The sequence below is a fragment of the Opisthocomus hoazin genome, chromosome 2 (assembly GCF_030867145.1).
Source record: "Opisthocomus hoazin isolate bOpiHoa1 chromosome 2, bOpiHoa1.hap1, whole genome shotgun sequence".
Lineage (NCBI taxonomy): Eukaryota > Metazoa > Chordata > Aves > Opisthocomiformes > Opisthocomidae > Opisthocomus > Opisthocomus hoazin.
This window is the reverse complement of record NC_134415.1, coordinates 49,729,293-49,745,995: the sequence shown is the minus strand read 5'-3', so window position 1 is coordinate 49,745,995 and position 16,703 is coordinate 49,729,293. Positions and strand designations below refer to the sequence as shown.

General features: G+C 38.5%; 1 protein-coding gene across 5 annotated transcripts in view; it reads right to left on the bottom strand.

Annotated features, from left to right (window-relative positions):
* Positions 1 to 16,703, bottom strand: part of USP34 (ubiquitin specific peptidase 34) — a 147,518-nt gene that overhangs the window by 40,273 nt on the left and 90,542 nt on the right. For all 5 annotated transcript variants that reach the window (XM_075413537.1, XM_075413541.1, XM_075413540.1 and 2 more), the window contains exons 42-48: positions 12,394 to 12,577; positions 7,309 to 7,472; positions 6,226 to 6,291; positions 3,744 to 3,890; positions 3,599 to 3,655; positions 3,419 to 3,496; positions 2,576 to 2,670 (exon numbers count right to left, since the gene is read on the bottom strand). In XM_075413537.1, coding sequence (XP_075269652.1) covers positions 2,576 to 2,670; positions 3,419 to 3,496; positions 3,599 to 3,655; positions 3,744 to 3,890; positions 6,226 to 6,291; positions 7,309 to 7,472; positions 12,394 to 12,577 — 791 coding nt within the window. The remainder of the gene's footprint in view (positions 1 to 2,575; positions 2,671 to 3,418; positions 3,497 to 3,598; positions 3,656 to 3,743; positions 3,891 to 6,225; positions 6,292 to 7,308; positions 7,473 to 12,393; positions 12,578 to 16,703) is intronic.

Here is a 16,703-nt window from a genome sequence, read left to right as displayed (position 1 = left end):
ACCATACAGCTAGGCAGGCGCAATCCAGGAGGTTCCTGCACAGCATCAATGATAACTTTCTGATGCAAGTGGTGGAGGAACCAACAAGGAAAGGCGCGCTGCTGGACCTTGTATTAACAAACAAGGAGGGGCTGGTGGAGGATGTGAAGGTTGGAGGTAGACTCAGCTGCAGTGACCATGACATGTTTGAGTTCAGGATCCTGCGTGGAGGAAGCAGGGTGATAAGCAGGATCAAAACCTTGGACCTCAGGAGGGCTAACTTTGCCCTCTTCAAGGAGCTACTGGGAGGAATCCCGTGGGCCAGGGCTCTCGAAGGCAGGGGGGTCCAAGAGTGCTGGTCACTCTTTAAATGTCACTTCCTCCATGCTCAGGAGCGGTGCATTCCCCTGAGAAAGAAATCAAGCAAAGGAGGCAGGAGACCTGCATGGTTGAACAAGGAACTTCTAGCAGAGCTCAGGTGGAAGAGAAAGGTCCATGGAATGTGAAAAGAGGGACAGGCCACTTGGGAAGAGTACAGAAATGTGATCAGAGCATGCAGGGATGCGACGAGGAAGGCCAAAGCCCACCTGGAATTGAAGCTGGCAAGGGATGTCAAGGACAACAAGAAGGGCTTCTTCAACTACATCAGCAGCAAAAGGAAGGCTAGGGACAATGTGGGGCCGCTGCTGAATGAGGTGGGTGTCCTGGTGACGGAGGGTGCAGAGAAGGCAGAGCTACTGAATGCCTTCTTTGCTTCAGTCTTCAGTGCCAAGGCAGGCCCTCAGGAATCCCAGGCCCTGGAGGTAAGACAGGAAGCCTACAGAGAGGATGACTTTCCCTTGGTTGAGGAGGACTGTGTGAGGGATCACTTAAGCGATCCGGACGTCCACAAATCCACGGGCCCCGATGGAATGCACCCATGAGTGCTGAGGGAGCTGGCGGATGTCATTGCTGAGCCACTCTCCATCATCTTTGAGAGGTCCTGGAGGACAGGAGAGGTGCCCAAGGACTGGAGAAAGGCCACTGTCACTCCAATCTTCAAAAAGGGCAAGAAGGAGAACCCAGGGAACTACAGGCCGGTCAGCCTCACCTCCATCCCGGGAAAGGTGATGGAGCAGCTCATCCTGGAGGTCACCAGCAAGCAAGTGGAGGAAAAGAAGGTTATCAGGAGTAGTCAGCACAGATTCATCAAGGGGAAATCATGCCTGACCAATCTGATAGCTTTCTACAATGACATGACTGGCTGGGTAGATGAAGGGAGAGCTGTGGATGTTGCCTACCTAGACTTCAGCAAGGCTTTCGACACAGTCTCCCATGATATCCTCATAGGGAAGCTCAAGAAGTATGGGCTGGATGAGCGGTTGGTGAGGTGGATTGAGAACTGGCTGAATGGCAGAGCTCAGAGGGGTGTCGTCAGCGGCGCTGAGTCTAGTTGGAGGCTGGCAACTAGTGGTGTCCCCCAGGGGTCAGTACTGGGCCCAGCCTTGTTTAACTTCTTCATCAACAACCTGGATGAAGAGTTAGAATGTACCCTCAGCAAGTTTGCTGATGACACCAAGCTGGGAGGTGTGGTAGATACACCAGAAGGCTGTGCTGCCATTCAGCGTGACCTGGACAGGCTGGAAAGTTGGGCAGAGAGGAACCTGATGAGGTTCGACAAAGGCAAATGCAGGGTCCTGCACCTGGGGAGGAACAACCCCATGCACCACTACAGGCTTGGGGTGGACCCGCTAGAGAGCAGCTCTGCGGAGAGGGACCTGGGTGTCCTGGTGGACGACAGGTTAACCATGAGCCAGCAGTGTGCCCTGGCTGCCAAGAAGGCCAATGGCATTCTGGGGTGCATTAGGAGGAGTGTGGCCAGCAGGTCAAGGGAAGTTCTCCTTCCCCTCTACACTGCCCAAGTGAGGCCTCATCTGGAGTACTGTGTCCAGTTCTGGGCTCCCCAGTCCAAGAAAGATGAGGAGCTACTGGAGAGAGTCCACCGGAGGGCTACAAGGATGATGAGGGGACTGGAACATCTCTCCTGTGGGGAGAGGCTGAGGGAGCTGGGCTTGTTCAGCCTGAAGAAGAGAAGGCCGCGAGGGGACCTAATATATGCTTACAAGTATCTTAAGGGTGGGTGTCAGGAGGATGGAGCCAAGCTCTTTTCAGTGGTGCCCAGCGACAGGACAAGGGGCAATGGGCACAAACCAAAGCACAGGAAGTTCCGTCTGAACATGAGGAAGAACTTCTTCCCTCTGAGGGTGATGGAGCACTGGAACAGGCTGCCCAGGGAGGTTGTGGAGTCTCCTTCTCTGGAGATATTCAAGACCCGCCTGGACAAGGTCCTGTGCAGCCTACTGTAGGTGACCCTGCTTCGGCAGGAGGGTTGGACTAGATGACCCACAGAGGTCCCTTCCAACCCCTACCATTCTGTGATTCTGTGATTAGTTACGTGCTCATTTGCACCAGGACTACATCCTCATAGGCATAACACAGTAGCAAATGGAATGAAACCACTGTCTTGTTTAATCTAAAAGATTATTCTAATTCAAATAGTATTTTCAGTAATTTACTAAAAAGAAACATTAGGAATGTTTAGTTCTCTTAATCATACCTTTTTTCAGCCCGCACTTTCTTCCCACAATGAGAACATGTATACATGTTGTCACCTTCCAAGGTATCTTTAATAGTTACTTCATCAAGAGATTCCTATATACAATAAACAAACAAAAACAACAACAAAAAGGAGTTTACATTTATCTTGGATATTTGTATCTTGTGTTTGCACAGCCTGCTTTACAAACTCCTCTCTTTCAATCTTGCAGTGAGTTTAATTAATATTTCCATAAGTTGTGAAAGTAAAGGTGGTCAAAGACACCAAAAAGTTTGCAAAAAGAGCATGCACCTGCACTAGGAGAAGAGTCTGACAGCAAAACCAGTTCCTAACGCAAACACGAAATTAAAGAACCAATTCAGAAAAATGGTACTCAATATTCCAAGCTGTCCCAAAGAATTCAAGAGCTTTAAATTAAAATTCCAAGCATGTGGATTAATAGTTGTTTAAAAAACTTGAAAACCTGAGAATTATTTTGGTGTAAGTTTTGAATTATCTTAATAAGCAATAGTACATGCAGCTATCAAATCTTTTGACATTTACAATTTTCTCCTATAAAACCTGGCCATAGCATTTTTAAAACACAGAAGGCAGAAAGTGATTACTGACTGTAACACAGTCTTTAGTCAATTCCAAATGGCACCAGCTGATAGCATGTTGCATTGAAAAGATGAAACGATTCAATCAAATTACCTAGTAATATCAATCTAAAAATACACCAAAACTACAGTACAGATACAGAAAGCATCAACATATTCAATAGCGTATGGTACAGTCTTTTATACTTTACTGCACCCATTTATAATAGTGATCTATGCTACGTCTCAGCCTGGCATTACTTACATAAATATTCTTCATATCTGCCACCTGGCATCTTACTGTATAGAACTCTTCAGCAGTCTGACTTACATGCTCACAGTCCTAAATCACAGCCATGAAAGAGAAAAGCAATGAAATAACTGTTTTGAGAAGTTAAAAAAAACCCCAAACTTAAAAAGATAAGGATAAGGAAAGAATACTTACCAAAGAAACAACATTGTTTGTGATAACACCTCCAAACAAACTTTTCACTGTATTTTTCTGTGAATGAATTAATAAATTCTGTCAAGGAAATTTGAGAAAATTCCAAAGTTTTCAAGCTCCCTCTTGCTCCCTCTTAATAACTCACCAGTTCTGGAGACATTTCTTCTATTTTTGTTATTAAGTCAGTGAAGAATTCAGTCATGTCTTTCTGCTCTCCAGTGTTCAGTGGCTGCTTATCCATGGTATAGGTTTTACAGAAAGGCCTTGGATTGTATGCCTTACATTCACTTTCCTTTAGGTAAAAAAATCAAGCAAACAAATCAACACATATCTTGTATTTTTAAATTACACAGATATTCTGAACATACGTATGTGAATGTCTATGTATGGACATAATTTTACACACAGTACCTCCATATGCCAGTTAGGCAACAAAGGTGTTTAAGTGCTTAAGTGCTTCTGATGAAATGTAAAGCAGTTTTTAACTAACTGATTATCATTATTATGATATTACGTATTAAAATATAATTTAAAACATTATTATATAATATTTAATACATACTTAGCAGAACGAAACATTAAAAGAACTTAGCTGAAGATGTGACACATCCAGTTTCAGCATATCTGCTCACATACAAAATACAGTATGAGGAACATCATATGTATTTATGTATTTCTGAACATTACTGACTTAAATCTTGACAAGTACTTAATTCTCATTCAGATTTCTCTGTCGTATAAAACCGTGTCATCTAGTTCTCCACTGCATGTGTTCAGTCAGAGAAAAGAATCTGCAGTATAAAGCAGTTCTTTAGAATACATCTCCCATTCCACTGCCTTGCACACTGGGAATGCAGAACTTATTCACAGCGGAAGGAACTTCGTTCTTGTAAACAACGATATACATACTATTTTCTTTTAAGGGTGTGTGGCAAGATGGTGCTTCCTGTAAATAGTATCTTTTTTGGAATAAAGTCTTTCTTCAAGGTTTTAATAATGGTAAATCTTCATATGACTTTATGTTCCTTTAATATTTTATGCTTATGTAAATATATATACATTTCTCTATGATTCATGGTAGGCATTACATGCGTAAATTCCTTTCCTCTATTTGTCTTCAAAGTGGTTATGAATTTCTTTCACAAAAGCCAGTGCCAAGAACGAAAGCACTCAGCTCTCCTCAGCTTTCTTTTTTCATTATTTCAATATTTCAGAAATGCTTCAATATTTTAAGAACAGTGAACACCTGGAAACTGCCTCAATTTTGTTACTCAGGCTCTGGAATTTTGAAATTTTTAGTTGCTTTTTAATGCTTTACTTCAACAGATTAACCTTTGAAACACTGGACCGTGGACCATGCAATGAACAAAAATAAAGTATTTTATTTTAACCCCAGGGTAACTGGGGTAAACAAATTGTTCCATGATTAAACAAAGTATCAAGCTCAGAACCCTTTACCTTGAAGTCTATGTGAAACAAGATGAATGACAACGGTGTTCGACAGACATTCATAGTAGAGCATTTGTTAAACAGAAAAAATAATTTATTGGGATCTTGACATGGTGTTCACATATGGAATCAAAACACCGTAACAGGGCAGTCAGTTGGTATTTGGTGGCAATGGAAGTCTGCGCCTAGGGTCCTTGCAGTGGTATCTTGAGTTAGATCTGGAGAGACTCCTCAAATCACTATTTTGCTAAATACTTATAATCCAGCTGCTAACATTCCTATGTGACCTCACCAGCACCTCTGTAATTCATTACTATTGATTCACCTTAACTACATACAAAGTATCTCTTAAATATCTTAAATCCATACAAAAGACTGTCCTACGCGACCATTTCTGCAGGAACAGTTTCTCTCAACCATTTACAAAAGTCAATTTGGAAATTGGACTAGATACATCAGAGGCAATAGTAGAACTGTCCCAGATTCCTTACTGGAGGGCTCCTGTAACAATCAGTCAAATACTTCCTTGAGAAGGTACAGTCAATTACCCAGTTTCAAATTGGTTCATTGTCTCAAGCCGCTCCATTGTCTGGCCAGGGAGCTCCTGGACCACTCAGAGATTAGCCATGTAAGTGCACAGGGTGTCCATACAGGGCACAGTCCTGACACCCAGCTACACCATGACTGTAACTTAAAAGAACACTTGATTTTCAAACTTGTAACTCATTCGTAACTGAATTCCCATAGCTATGGTAAACATCCTGTGTTCACCTTAGCATTAACATGCTGGTGGTAAAAGTATTAAATAAATGAAGGATTTTCCCGTATATTCACTTCAATAATATTTTTTTAAGAACACAGCAGACAATAACTATCGTTTTAGAGCTAGTGCTTGCTCATTATAGTCAGTGCCCAATATTAAACCCTATCTTACATTAGGATTTACACTGCCTCTTCATGAAAACTATTATACCAATGTTTGCTTAACTGATTTGCTGAGTAACAGCTTTAAAGTGGGTAAAAGCTATTTCAGTTAAGACATTCATTTACAGAACTCTGGCACAATGGACTTAAGCTTCCAAGAATTTACATATAGAATGGTAACTATATTTTCCTTGCTTTTTTCCTTCTTTTTAGGAAAACAGGATACTTTGTAAAATATCCTCTTTCGCACCTACCATTAAGTATGTAAACATTTTCTGGAGTTCTAGTAGAGTAGTCTTGTGTTTCATATCTTCTGAATACTAAAAGAAATTAATAAAAGAACACTTTATCTTTTTGTGTATAACTTTGCAAAAACAGCCCTTAAAAAGATGAAACAATGATCTTTTTAGATTAAAAAAACACCACTTCATTATGGACAATTAAGAAAAATGATTGTGTACAAGAAAACACAGTACACTATTTTACACATATATAAAGGACTACCTACTTGTCTTTGGCATGTCAACATTAAACAAAAGTCAAAAAATTACTGTTTTATGAAAATTTACTACAGGTAGGAGCTTTTGGGTAGGTATTACAAAAGACCACAGTAATTTTAGAATAATTTTTTCAATTTATAGATGTTGTGGGAGTTCTGATCAACCCTCTATATAATGCATTTCACATGCAGACCAGCAGCGTCCCTCTTTTATATTATTTTTATTTATAAATGGCTAATTCTAGATGAAGTTAAGCGACAATAACTTCATGATAACAAAAAATGATGACGTCACTGCCAATTACGTTGTTTCACACATTATATATGCCCTGTTGATGTCAGGGACCAAAATGAAGCTTTCTCTTTTACAATAAACAGCTAGAATTAATAATATACTTCTGGAAGTTAACCAATGTATAATAATTTACAGGACTTGCTGCACTTCTGGTAGCATAAGATATATGCTCTGGGACTTTACAAACATTCAAGAAGGATGACATTTATCCTAACAAAATGACAAATTAGAAGCTAAGAAACAACGGACAATTCATGTGAAACCAAACTTGAATAAATCTAGTTGATAGCAACAGAAGTATGAGTCTGAGAACACTTTCTATTACAATGCCACCTTCAGAACCTACTACATTACAAATAGATTTAAAAAACCCCCAAACCTATGCACTTCGGACATCAGCAAAGGAATCCAACTGAACAAAAAGCAAACAAAAGTCCTGATCTACAGTCTACAGAAAGTCTATACTTGATCAGCATTTGCACTGATTTTAAATTTAAACTCCTACAAAAATCCACACAAGGAACATAAGACCCCAAAGCATACCTTTGCAGTAAAGATTGCTTGTCTAGCTTCTGGTATCATGTACAGTTGCTGAATAGTGGATGCCAAATAACATGTTGCTCCAAGATTAGTTAGACCCACAAATCTACATTCAGCACGAACATCATCATGTGGCCAATAATCCCACTTGTAAGGCGCATGGGAAGCTGTAAAAAATATGTATCACACATGCCAAAAAAAATCAATTCAAAGTACAATTTAATGAGATATAAAAGCTTTATGCTTATATTAATAACATGCATCCTATTTATGCATTCTGCATGTACAGACATGACCCAGACTGTACCTGCTCTTTAAGAAAATGCACTATAGGTACCATAAGGAAAATCACTTCGATACTGCAGCAAGCCTTTCTAGATGCCCCACTACTTTGGGCTGCAAGCAATCTGCTGTGCTCTCCAAAGCATTATTCATGGCAAGCATCATCTCTTACACTTGTTCTAGTGGCAGTATTACACGTAGTAATGGTCTTCCAGCCTCTACCTTTAAACTACAGTTTGGTAAAACCACATTATGTTTTCATTGTCAAGAACATCCATAAATTCTAAACATTGGCTGCTATGTGGTTTTCTTCATGCATAAGTTTTTTTTTTGTCACACAAGCCAATGACAGCTCTCTCACAACACTTGCACTACCTAAACCACTGAAAGCATACTTAATAACTGATAACATACAACACTTCAAGCTCCAAAACGTACACCAGTCATTCCCCCAGCACAAAAATTACTCATAGTTTCAACTACCCATTCCCAGACACCCCTATGTCACACTGAAAGAAAGCAAAACAGCCTCTGCACCCAGAGACTCAAATTAGGGAGCCTTCCCTTCACCTAACAAAACACAGATTTGGTATCAGAGATAACCACACATAAAGCAAGACTTTTCTCTTCAGAAGAGAAGCTGGATTCAGAATGGCTTCTACTATATTGGATACCAGGCTAACAAAAGATCTTTTTGATCAGTACAAAAAGACAGATAGATGTTTATCAGAGATAAGACACAAAAGTGCAGTGAAATAAAGTGCTTGGCTATACACTAGCTTGAATAAACTTGGGAACAGTTTTGATGAGAAAGAATGGTTTTTATTGCACTTCAAAGCCATATATACCAAAGGAATTTGCAATCTACAAGAAAAACAGGGGTAATCGAGAAGTGAATTGCCAAGAGAATCAGACTGAAAAGACATTTTATTTTCCTGTAAGTTTTCTATTATTCCATACTTCATAGCAGATATAGCAATCTGTTTCTTACACAGCACGGCACTAGACAAGCTAGGCAAGTCTGACAGACCCTTCCTAATAAGCCTTGTTCTGATATGGCTGCCAAGAAATTGGAAGAATGGGAAAGTCCTCCTCTTCTGCCAGTCAAAAAAATGGTAACCAGACTAGACAAACTGTTTGTAAGTGATTAGTACTGCTTCTAGGCACTGACAGGCTTTTGTTTCTAGCATCCCACGCAGAAGAATCAAATGGGGAATTAATCATTTGAGCTGCAGAGGCAACTAGGTGACACAAGCACTAAATTACAGAGAAACTAATCCGGTGTCCAAAGAAATTCACTGCAGTCTGTCTTCCTTTGTATGCAAGAAGTTTGACACAAAAACTTGCAATGCATCTAGCTTTGCTATTCATCCCCAAGAATATCGTTCTCCAAAAAGGTAAAGTGTCCTACAAATAAGGCAGCACCTCCATTAAAGCATATGTTCAGATATATAAAAAAAGGCAAAAAAGTAGTCTGGATTTGTTTTACAATCCACAAAAGCTACGTGGGGTCAAGATTTAAATTTTAAATCCTTAGTTCTTTTGTCAAAGATTAAAGGCTCATTAAGGATTCTTCTCAATTCATACTACCAGCTATAAATTCAGGAAACTATTTGGAATCCTCTGAACAGATCCTGACATCTCCAAGACCAGACCCACAAGACGTTCTGCTGCGCAACAAGTAATTGTTGCAATCCTCATTTTGGCATTGGCATCAAAACAAGAGAGAGAAGGAAAGTGTTTTAATTCTCCTGTTCCAACAAATCTGTTGCGTGAGCTTATGTTACCTGGTTACATTGGGCTCATTGGTCAGTTGAAACAAAGCTCTCCTCCACATTTAACCTCCTAAAGAGAGTAATTGGCATGGCAGAACACCACAGAATTCCCCACCTCAACTGAAATCCTTAAATTGCCGCATCTTAGTTCACCCTTTCTGATGTAAGGACTCAGCATCTATCACTCTGCTTATAAGCTCATCAAGTTGTAATTACAAAGAAATCAGATTACTTCTTTATACTTCATGAGAACAGTTGGGAGTATCTTCCTTCTCCCTCAATCTGACAAAGGCCTTTCAGAAATTTGGCAAGGACTTTCTCAGGCAGATCCTGTTTTCTCCACCCTCAGATTTTTAAGCAACTGTCTTAATTTTCATAATAAAAGCTTTCTTTCTTCCATATGGATTTTAACTAGAAAGGTAAATCTGAGCCTCATTTATGTCTATCTTCTTTATTCCTCACTGTCATTATAGGAATCAGCCTTTTCTCAGAAAGAGATAGGGAAACTTGTAATCAAAATTGCAATATTCACATTCTACTTTAAGCAAAATAAAACTAAACTTCTTCCTCTTCAAATGACCGTGCATTCCTCTATATTCCAGCTTCTGATCATGCTTCTGCTCAAAATGTAACATTGGACACTACCTTAGTTTCCCTCCTTCTAACTGAATGCTTTTACTAGTCTTTGTCTTTAAAGAAAGCAAAACTCCAAAACACTACAAGAAATTTTATGAACAACAGAGGATATCTAAATCCCTTGTTCAGTAAGATCAGCGTCTGTATTAATTGTTAGCCCTCCTTGTTGAGAAAAGTGAGGAGAAAAGTCAGCTGTCATCAGGTACTTGCAGTTCATTTCCTACAGTATCATTTGCTGAAAATGCATGAAGTTCAGCTAAAAACACTGTATCCGTGAAGTAGAAAAAAGCATGCAAGCACTTCTCTTCTTTCATCCATCAATGAAGGGAGCTACATTTGTGGAAAATTTAAAGAAAAATGCTGCTGCAGTTAAAACTTCACTACAACTACTTCACATTATTCAATACTAGTATAAATCTGAAGAACAGTATACAGTTGTACATTTTAATATGACTACCAAAACAGAATCTTAGTAACATAATTTTTAATTAGAATCCCATTTCTTTTTTTCCCAAGGAAAATGTACTAGATCTCCTTTAATAAGATGTCTTCTGTTGAAAATTTTACTTAATTTTGCTGCATTAAATTAAAGCTATCTCTTAGGAGCATTCTTGGCTTCAATCAGTTCAAAGTGTGAGAAAAAATGGTAGAATAGCATAGACAGTAATTGGTGACACTAGAGGACAACTATACAAGTGGCATGCTCGAAGATTTCTCCAACGCACCACAAAACTAAAATGCTAAAAACAAAGACAGGATGGACATTTATAATGTTTTCCTTAATATTTCTCCTAAGAACAGAGACACATGCCTCAGGCTAAGATTTTTAAAGATTTATCAGATTACAGAGATAAGCAAAGTGGAAAAATCAAGTTTTACGAATCTTTGGATCACATCAATGGAATAACAAGACTTTAAACAAAATAGGTATCAGAAGTCCTGTGTCAGCTGCACATCAGAAAAAGACAATGGCACGCTGCCAGCTGTCATAAAATTAACATTCATGAAACTGAGATATACTGAATATGGAGCAGAAGCACAGACCAGATGGCTCTGGAGAACTCAGGAAGAAATAAACAATCTAGAGAAGAGTATTTGGAAGAAAGTAACAACTGTGGTAAACGTTATGGAAACTTCAGCACCTAGAGAACTACTGGGAGTGAGAAAAATACTAGCTGTAAAAAAAGAATGATTGTGCCTGGAGAGATAGACAACCACAGCAGCAGAAGACACACTCACAGCCAAGAGAAATACCTAATATTTTCATAAAGTATATTCTTCATAATATTTTTCCTGAACTTAGGAGACTTTGGAAGCTTTTTAGAAGGCCCCAGGCATATGAGTACAGTACACAAAACATTGTTATGATCAGATTCCTTTTTTGCTTCCTGAATTGTAATCAGTTCCATAGATTATCATGAATTACAGATCCTCAGGTTACAGGAATTTAAACTTGGCATGTGAAAGGAAATGTATCAAGCTAAAAATGCATAATGAGAATTTGCAAATCAAAGATAAAATATTAACTAACTTCAAATTTTGGTAATTTACATATTATACAGAGAAATTGTGTTTCCAAAACACAGAAGCATGAAAGCCAAGGGGCATAACAAAATTGTATTAGCACTGTACGCAGTCATCTGGGTACAGACTGAAGTCAACTACAAAGATATAAGAGACTTTGAAAACATGACAGTGCTATTAATAGCGAATACATCTATAGCACCTCACGTATAAACGTACTGCGTTTCTTCACGTTAGAAAGGGAGAACAGAAATTAAAATCCAGCACAAGCCAATGAAACATGTAAAATCTACTCTAACGATGTTATCTATACGTTGGTGTCATTTAACAGGACAACATACTTTAAATAACTCATATTTAAGAACACGTAACCTAAAAATTATACATGGGATTGAATCCACTCATTTGCTAGGTGAGCAAAAGATGCCTACATCTGCGCTGTGACACTACCACAAGTGATGGTGGATAAGCTGAGCTACAAAGTGGAATTTTAAGAGCAGTGTTAGCAGCAACAATGTTTTACTTCGTTACTACTTTTAGAAAGTGGGACTATTCAGTTTAAGTCTAAAAATATTCTGCATTCTTAATAGATTATTATTTTTAGAAAGTCATTAAATGCAGACAATTCTGATGTGTTTCAGGAGGAAATGCAAACTCCATGACTGCAGTACTGTTCACAATGGGGGTTAGCCATCCCCATCGTAAACACGCAGTCTTCAAAATTGGAGTCCATATTACAAGTACACTCCTATTTTCTTTACTGAACTTTATAAATCCAAAAATTCAAAACAAAACCAAAATGAACAGAAAATGCAGATGGACTAGTTTTCCATAAAATACTCAAAAGCTATATATGAATAAAGGTTCTTACACTGCATATGTTGTGCCATAACCCAGTTGTGGAGCAGCCTGTAGTTTTCCACAGACCCCTTTACCATTTCTACTAACAAGTCATAGGCAGCAGCCCTTGAAGAATGCGACTTGCACTTCGGCTGTTGTCTGTCTTTCAAACTTGGCAGCAAGAACAGAAGATTGAAGATGTCTCTCAGAAACTCCTGTAAAACAGTTCAATCAGCACATTTAGCAATTTGAACACATTCTTAAAAGATAACAGTCACATACTAACAATCTTCTAGAAAATTCTATAGACTTTCTATACCTCTACCATTTACAGAACTTTCTGACTTGTACACAAAGTTCTGAATTCAACAACTTACTTTATACCACAAAATGCACCATAATCATATGATACCCTAAGGAGAAACAAGTCCACTGAAAAAGAATGACAAATTATGCTTGATTCATGATTGTGATATCAGACAGAAATATTCAAAGCATAGTGATGCTCAGGTTGTAACGATACAGGGCAGAAATGCTTAGGTCATAGTGACATTGTTTAATTTAGGCCTCACTACTTTGTATAAACAATGTATGCCTTACTAACAACTATGCCTTTGAAGAGGAGCTAACAGACTGATAAAAGGGGAACATCCAGCCCAGAAGGCGCCAAAAGCTGGATGACTGCCGAAGAAGCATGAAGTTAACAAGTATCTAGGGTAACTAACAAAAGGGTAAAGGCAGCAGGGGGAGAACATGACCACTGACTCAATTCAGAACCAGAAAGGCTGCACCCCCCCCAGCTTGTGAGCATGCGTAGTTAAGCAGGGAAGGAGTATACCTCTAAGATAAGTGTGTAATGCAATGAACCAATTGGAATGTAATGAGCAATTTCTTTGTTTTTGTAAGAGTATACAGTCCTTGTGATTCTGCTAAGCGGTGAGCTAGCTTTGTAGAACTATCACCTAGCACCGATATCTGCACAAATATACAATAAAGACAATACCTCTGCTCTGTGTGTATATTGGCATACTGCACACCAGGTAAACGATCCCACTTTAGGGACAAGAACTGATAATTTAGTTAAACTACACATACGTGTATTTTTAGTAACTTTAAGACTAGTTTCTTCTAGTGAAAGACAGCACATAAACACTCATTTGAATTTTATGAATCACTAATTAATCTTAAAAGATGCACTAAATTATGTACCATGTGCACTTTAAGTGTATTTTTGTATTGTTTCATGTTTGGAATATTAACTGAACTATAAAAGGCCCAAAGAATAGCTGTACCAAGTCAGGTTGCCTTTAGATAATAAATACAGTCTCTACTGTCCCAGACTAATACACTAAAAAAAAAAAAAAAAAGAGATGGATCTGTCTAAACTTCAGTACCTTCTTTCGTTGTAGCCAATTCATTTCAAGAAAATTAAACCAAAAGTAAAATATTAAAAGGATAACAACAAAAAAAAAAAGAGATGATCTGTATCTGTACAGGTCTGTAAAAACATGTGATCATACTCTTCCACAACTACAGCACCTTCAAATAAGTGCATAATTGTGAAAAGTTTTTCCTTTACCTTTCAGTTACAAAGTGAACCTTACTAATTAGTCATTTCAGTGGTATAATGAGAGACTATAAAAGAAGAAACTGAGCAGAATATACAAAGCAGTATTTCAGTAAGTTTCCTTAAGCAACCTTTCCTTAATGCATTCATTTGCATACTTAATATCTAGGGCTGATGACATGATCCACAGCTTACTTCACTGCTTCTGTAAAAATGTCTGCAATCTTAACAAGCTGTATTTAATCATTAAATCATATTAGTAGTATATCATTTTAGTTGTCTACATAATGAGACAATAAATCCTCTACCTCTGCGGAATTTGGGTTGCTTTTTTTCCCCAAAGATATCTTTTTCAAAGTCTTCTAGAGACAGAATTCTTCCCCCACTTGTAGAGCACAGGCTACCAGTCCAGCTTCATTCTATAATTTCTACACTGTAATTAAAAAAATGTTCTTCCTGTGTTTCCCCATTCAGGTATATTCAGTTAAGAAGCCTTTTAATGTTAAAATGGCAGGCTCTGCTGTAAAATCTAACTAAATTCTACATATTTCAAAAAAATGGCATTCTGCAGAGTACCTAGCAAAATCACCATAAAGCACCTTGTTCCAGTGTGCAGGGAAATCCCTATAGTCTTAATACAAAAATCTTATAACCACGGTCTTATGTTTATAGCCAAATAATATGGAGAGGTCTTCTCCTGGCCAATATAGTGGAAGAAAATTCTTCCAGATTTCTCCCCACTTTGAAGAAAGAAAATGCATAAAATCAAAAACAAACATATACCTGGTTTCTTGGTAGTTAGCCTGTATCAGGAGTGCTTGTGGGGCAGCAGGTCCGATTCCTTTTCATTCCTAACCATGCGTGTTGGGTGTAGATGATTACACTTCACCAGCACACCAGTGGCATCTACTAAGTGGAGTTTTAGACTCCGCTTTCAGCTGCAGCCTAGTGCTGTGCTGCAGCCTTTTTCAAACAGGTGTTTCAAACACACCAGCCACCTTAAGGTGTCCCAGACTAGAAAAGCAGTAACTTCAGAGATCTGGATCTATCTTTTTCTGATTAACATTCTCCATCTTGTATTTACGCTAACTGAATTCTGGCATGTTGGAGCAGGGAAGACAAAGAATGCTACATATGATTTTGCTCAGAGGCTGAATGCAAAATCCCCATCTTGTTAAAAATGTATGTCTTTATCATCAAAGCGGCCTTCAAATATAGCTTTCTAGTGAAAATGTGCTAGCCAGTGTTATGTTAAAAATGTATTTTTGTCCACTTAGTGCAGAATAAGGTAGGTAGTGATTATCTATAAAAGACATCAAAGAACGTAGATCGAGTACACTGTTCTCACAAAATGTGACAGTTTTTACAGTATTTGCCAAACAACAATTTTGTTTACTTAGTAAGAGAAGGAATATGTAAGGAAGAAAAGGCACAGCAGAGCATCAGAATCCTCTGGGCAAGTCTAAACTATCTTCAGTATTTGCCAGTGTATTTTCCTAGATATTTTTTCACCAGCCTTTGCTCAAGGGAGAGCATGTGGTTTCACAATCCTGTTCTATTACACTGAATACAATACAAAACTATTCACTAATGTACTTTATAATGTGCAGTTAGTGTTTTTAATTGTACATAGGATTAAAGAAATTAATACTAGATCACGACTTAGTCTCAGAAAATGCACTCAGTCCCTGTCTCTCAGCAAAGCCAAATTCTTTTTGAGAAGCTTCCTGTTGGATATTGTCTTCAAATGAATCAAATCAACCTTCTGGCCTCCCTGTGATATACTACATACATGCAACATACTTTAGAGTTCTGTATAGTATCCGTGCTCTCTACGTAAGTGTCCCTTTTGTTTTCTTCTTATATTTTTCATATATCCAAGCCATGTGAATCTGATCTTTGCACGCCTCTTCAATTTCAAGTTCTACATCATCCTTCACACTGCATTTTGTGAGTTGAATTCTTGCTCCAATTTAATCTGCAAGTTCTCCATACGTAAAATATACATATTCCAGGAAAATTACATAGCAGTAGTCTTTTAAAATCTTTTAAAAAGCTGTCAGCAATGTAACTTTGTTACATAGGGCACAATGTGGACACTATTAAAACATTTGGACAGTAAAATTAGCTTCAAGGCCATTTTACAGTAACAGACAGAGTACACAGATAGGATATATACAACATAATTGGGTACAGGGGACTATTTTCCTGGAGAAACTTCACTAAAGGTCCAGTCATAAGCTCAGTACAGTCTAGAGAACAAAATATCAATTTAAATTAGCTTTCAAACCAGGTGAAAACATCAGTTTAAGTCAGCTTTTACACCAGGAATTTTAATATTTTTTTCAGACTATGCGGCCCCGAACCACAAAGTAGAAATTTTTTAGCAAATTCCCCTGTCTAGCCACTCTCCCGTCTTAAAAGCCCAGGTGGAATGTAATATATCAGTGGACGAGTGAACAGCTACGGATGTGATCTATCTGGACTTCTGTAAAGCCTTCAACACAGTCCCTTACAACATTCTTCTCTCTAAATTAGATATGGATTTGATGGGTGGACTGTTCGGTGGTTAAGGAATTGGTTGGAAGGTTGCAGCCAGAGGGTAGTGGTCAATGGTGCGATGTCCAAATGGATGCTGGTGACGAGTGGTGTCCCTCAGAGGTCCGTACTGGGACCGGTGCTATCTAATATCTTCATCAATGACATGGACAGCGAGATTGAGTGCACCCTCAGCAAGTCTGCAGATGACACCAAGCTGGGGGGTGCAGCTGACA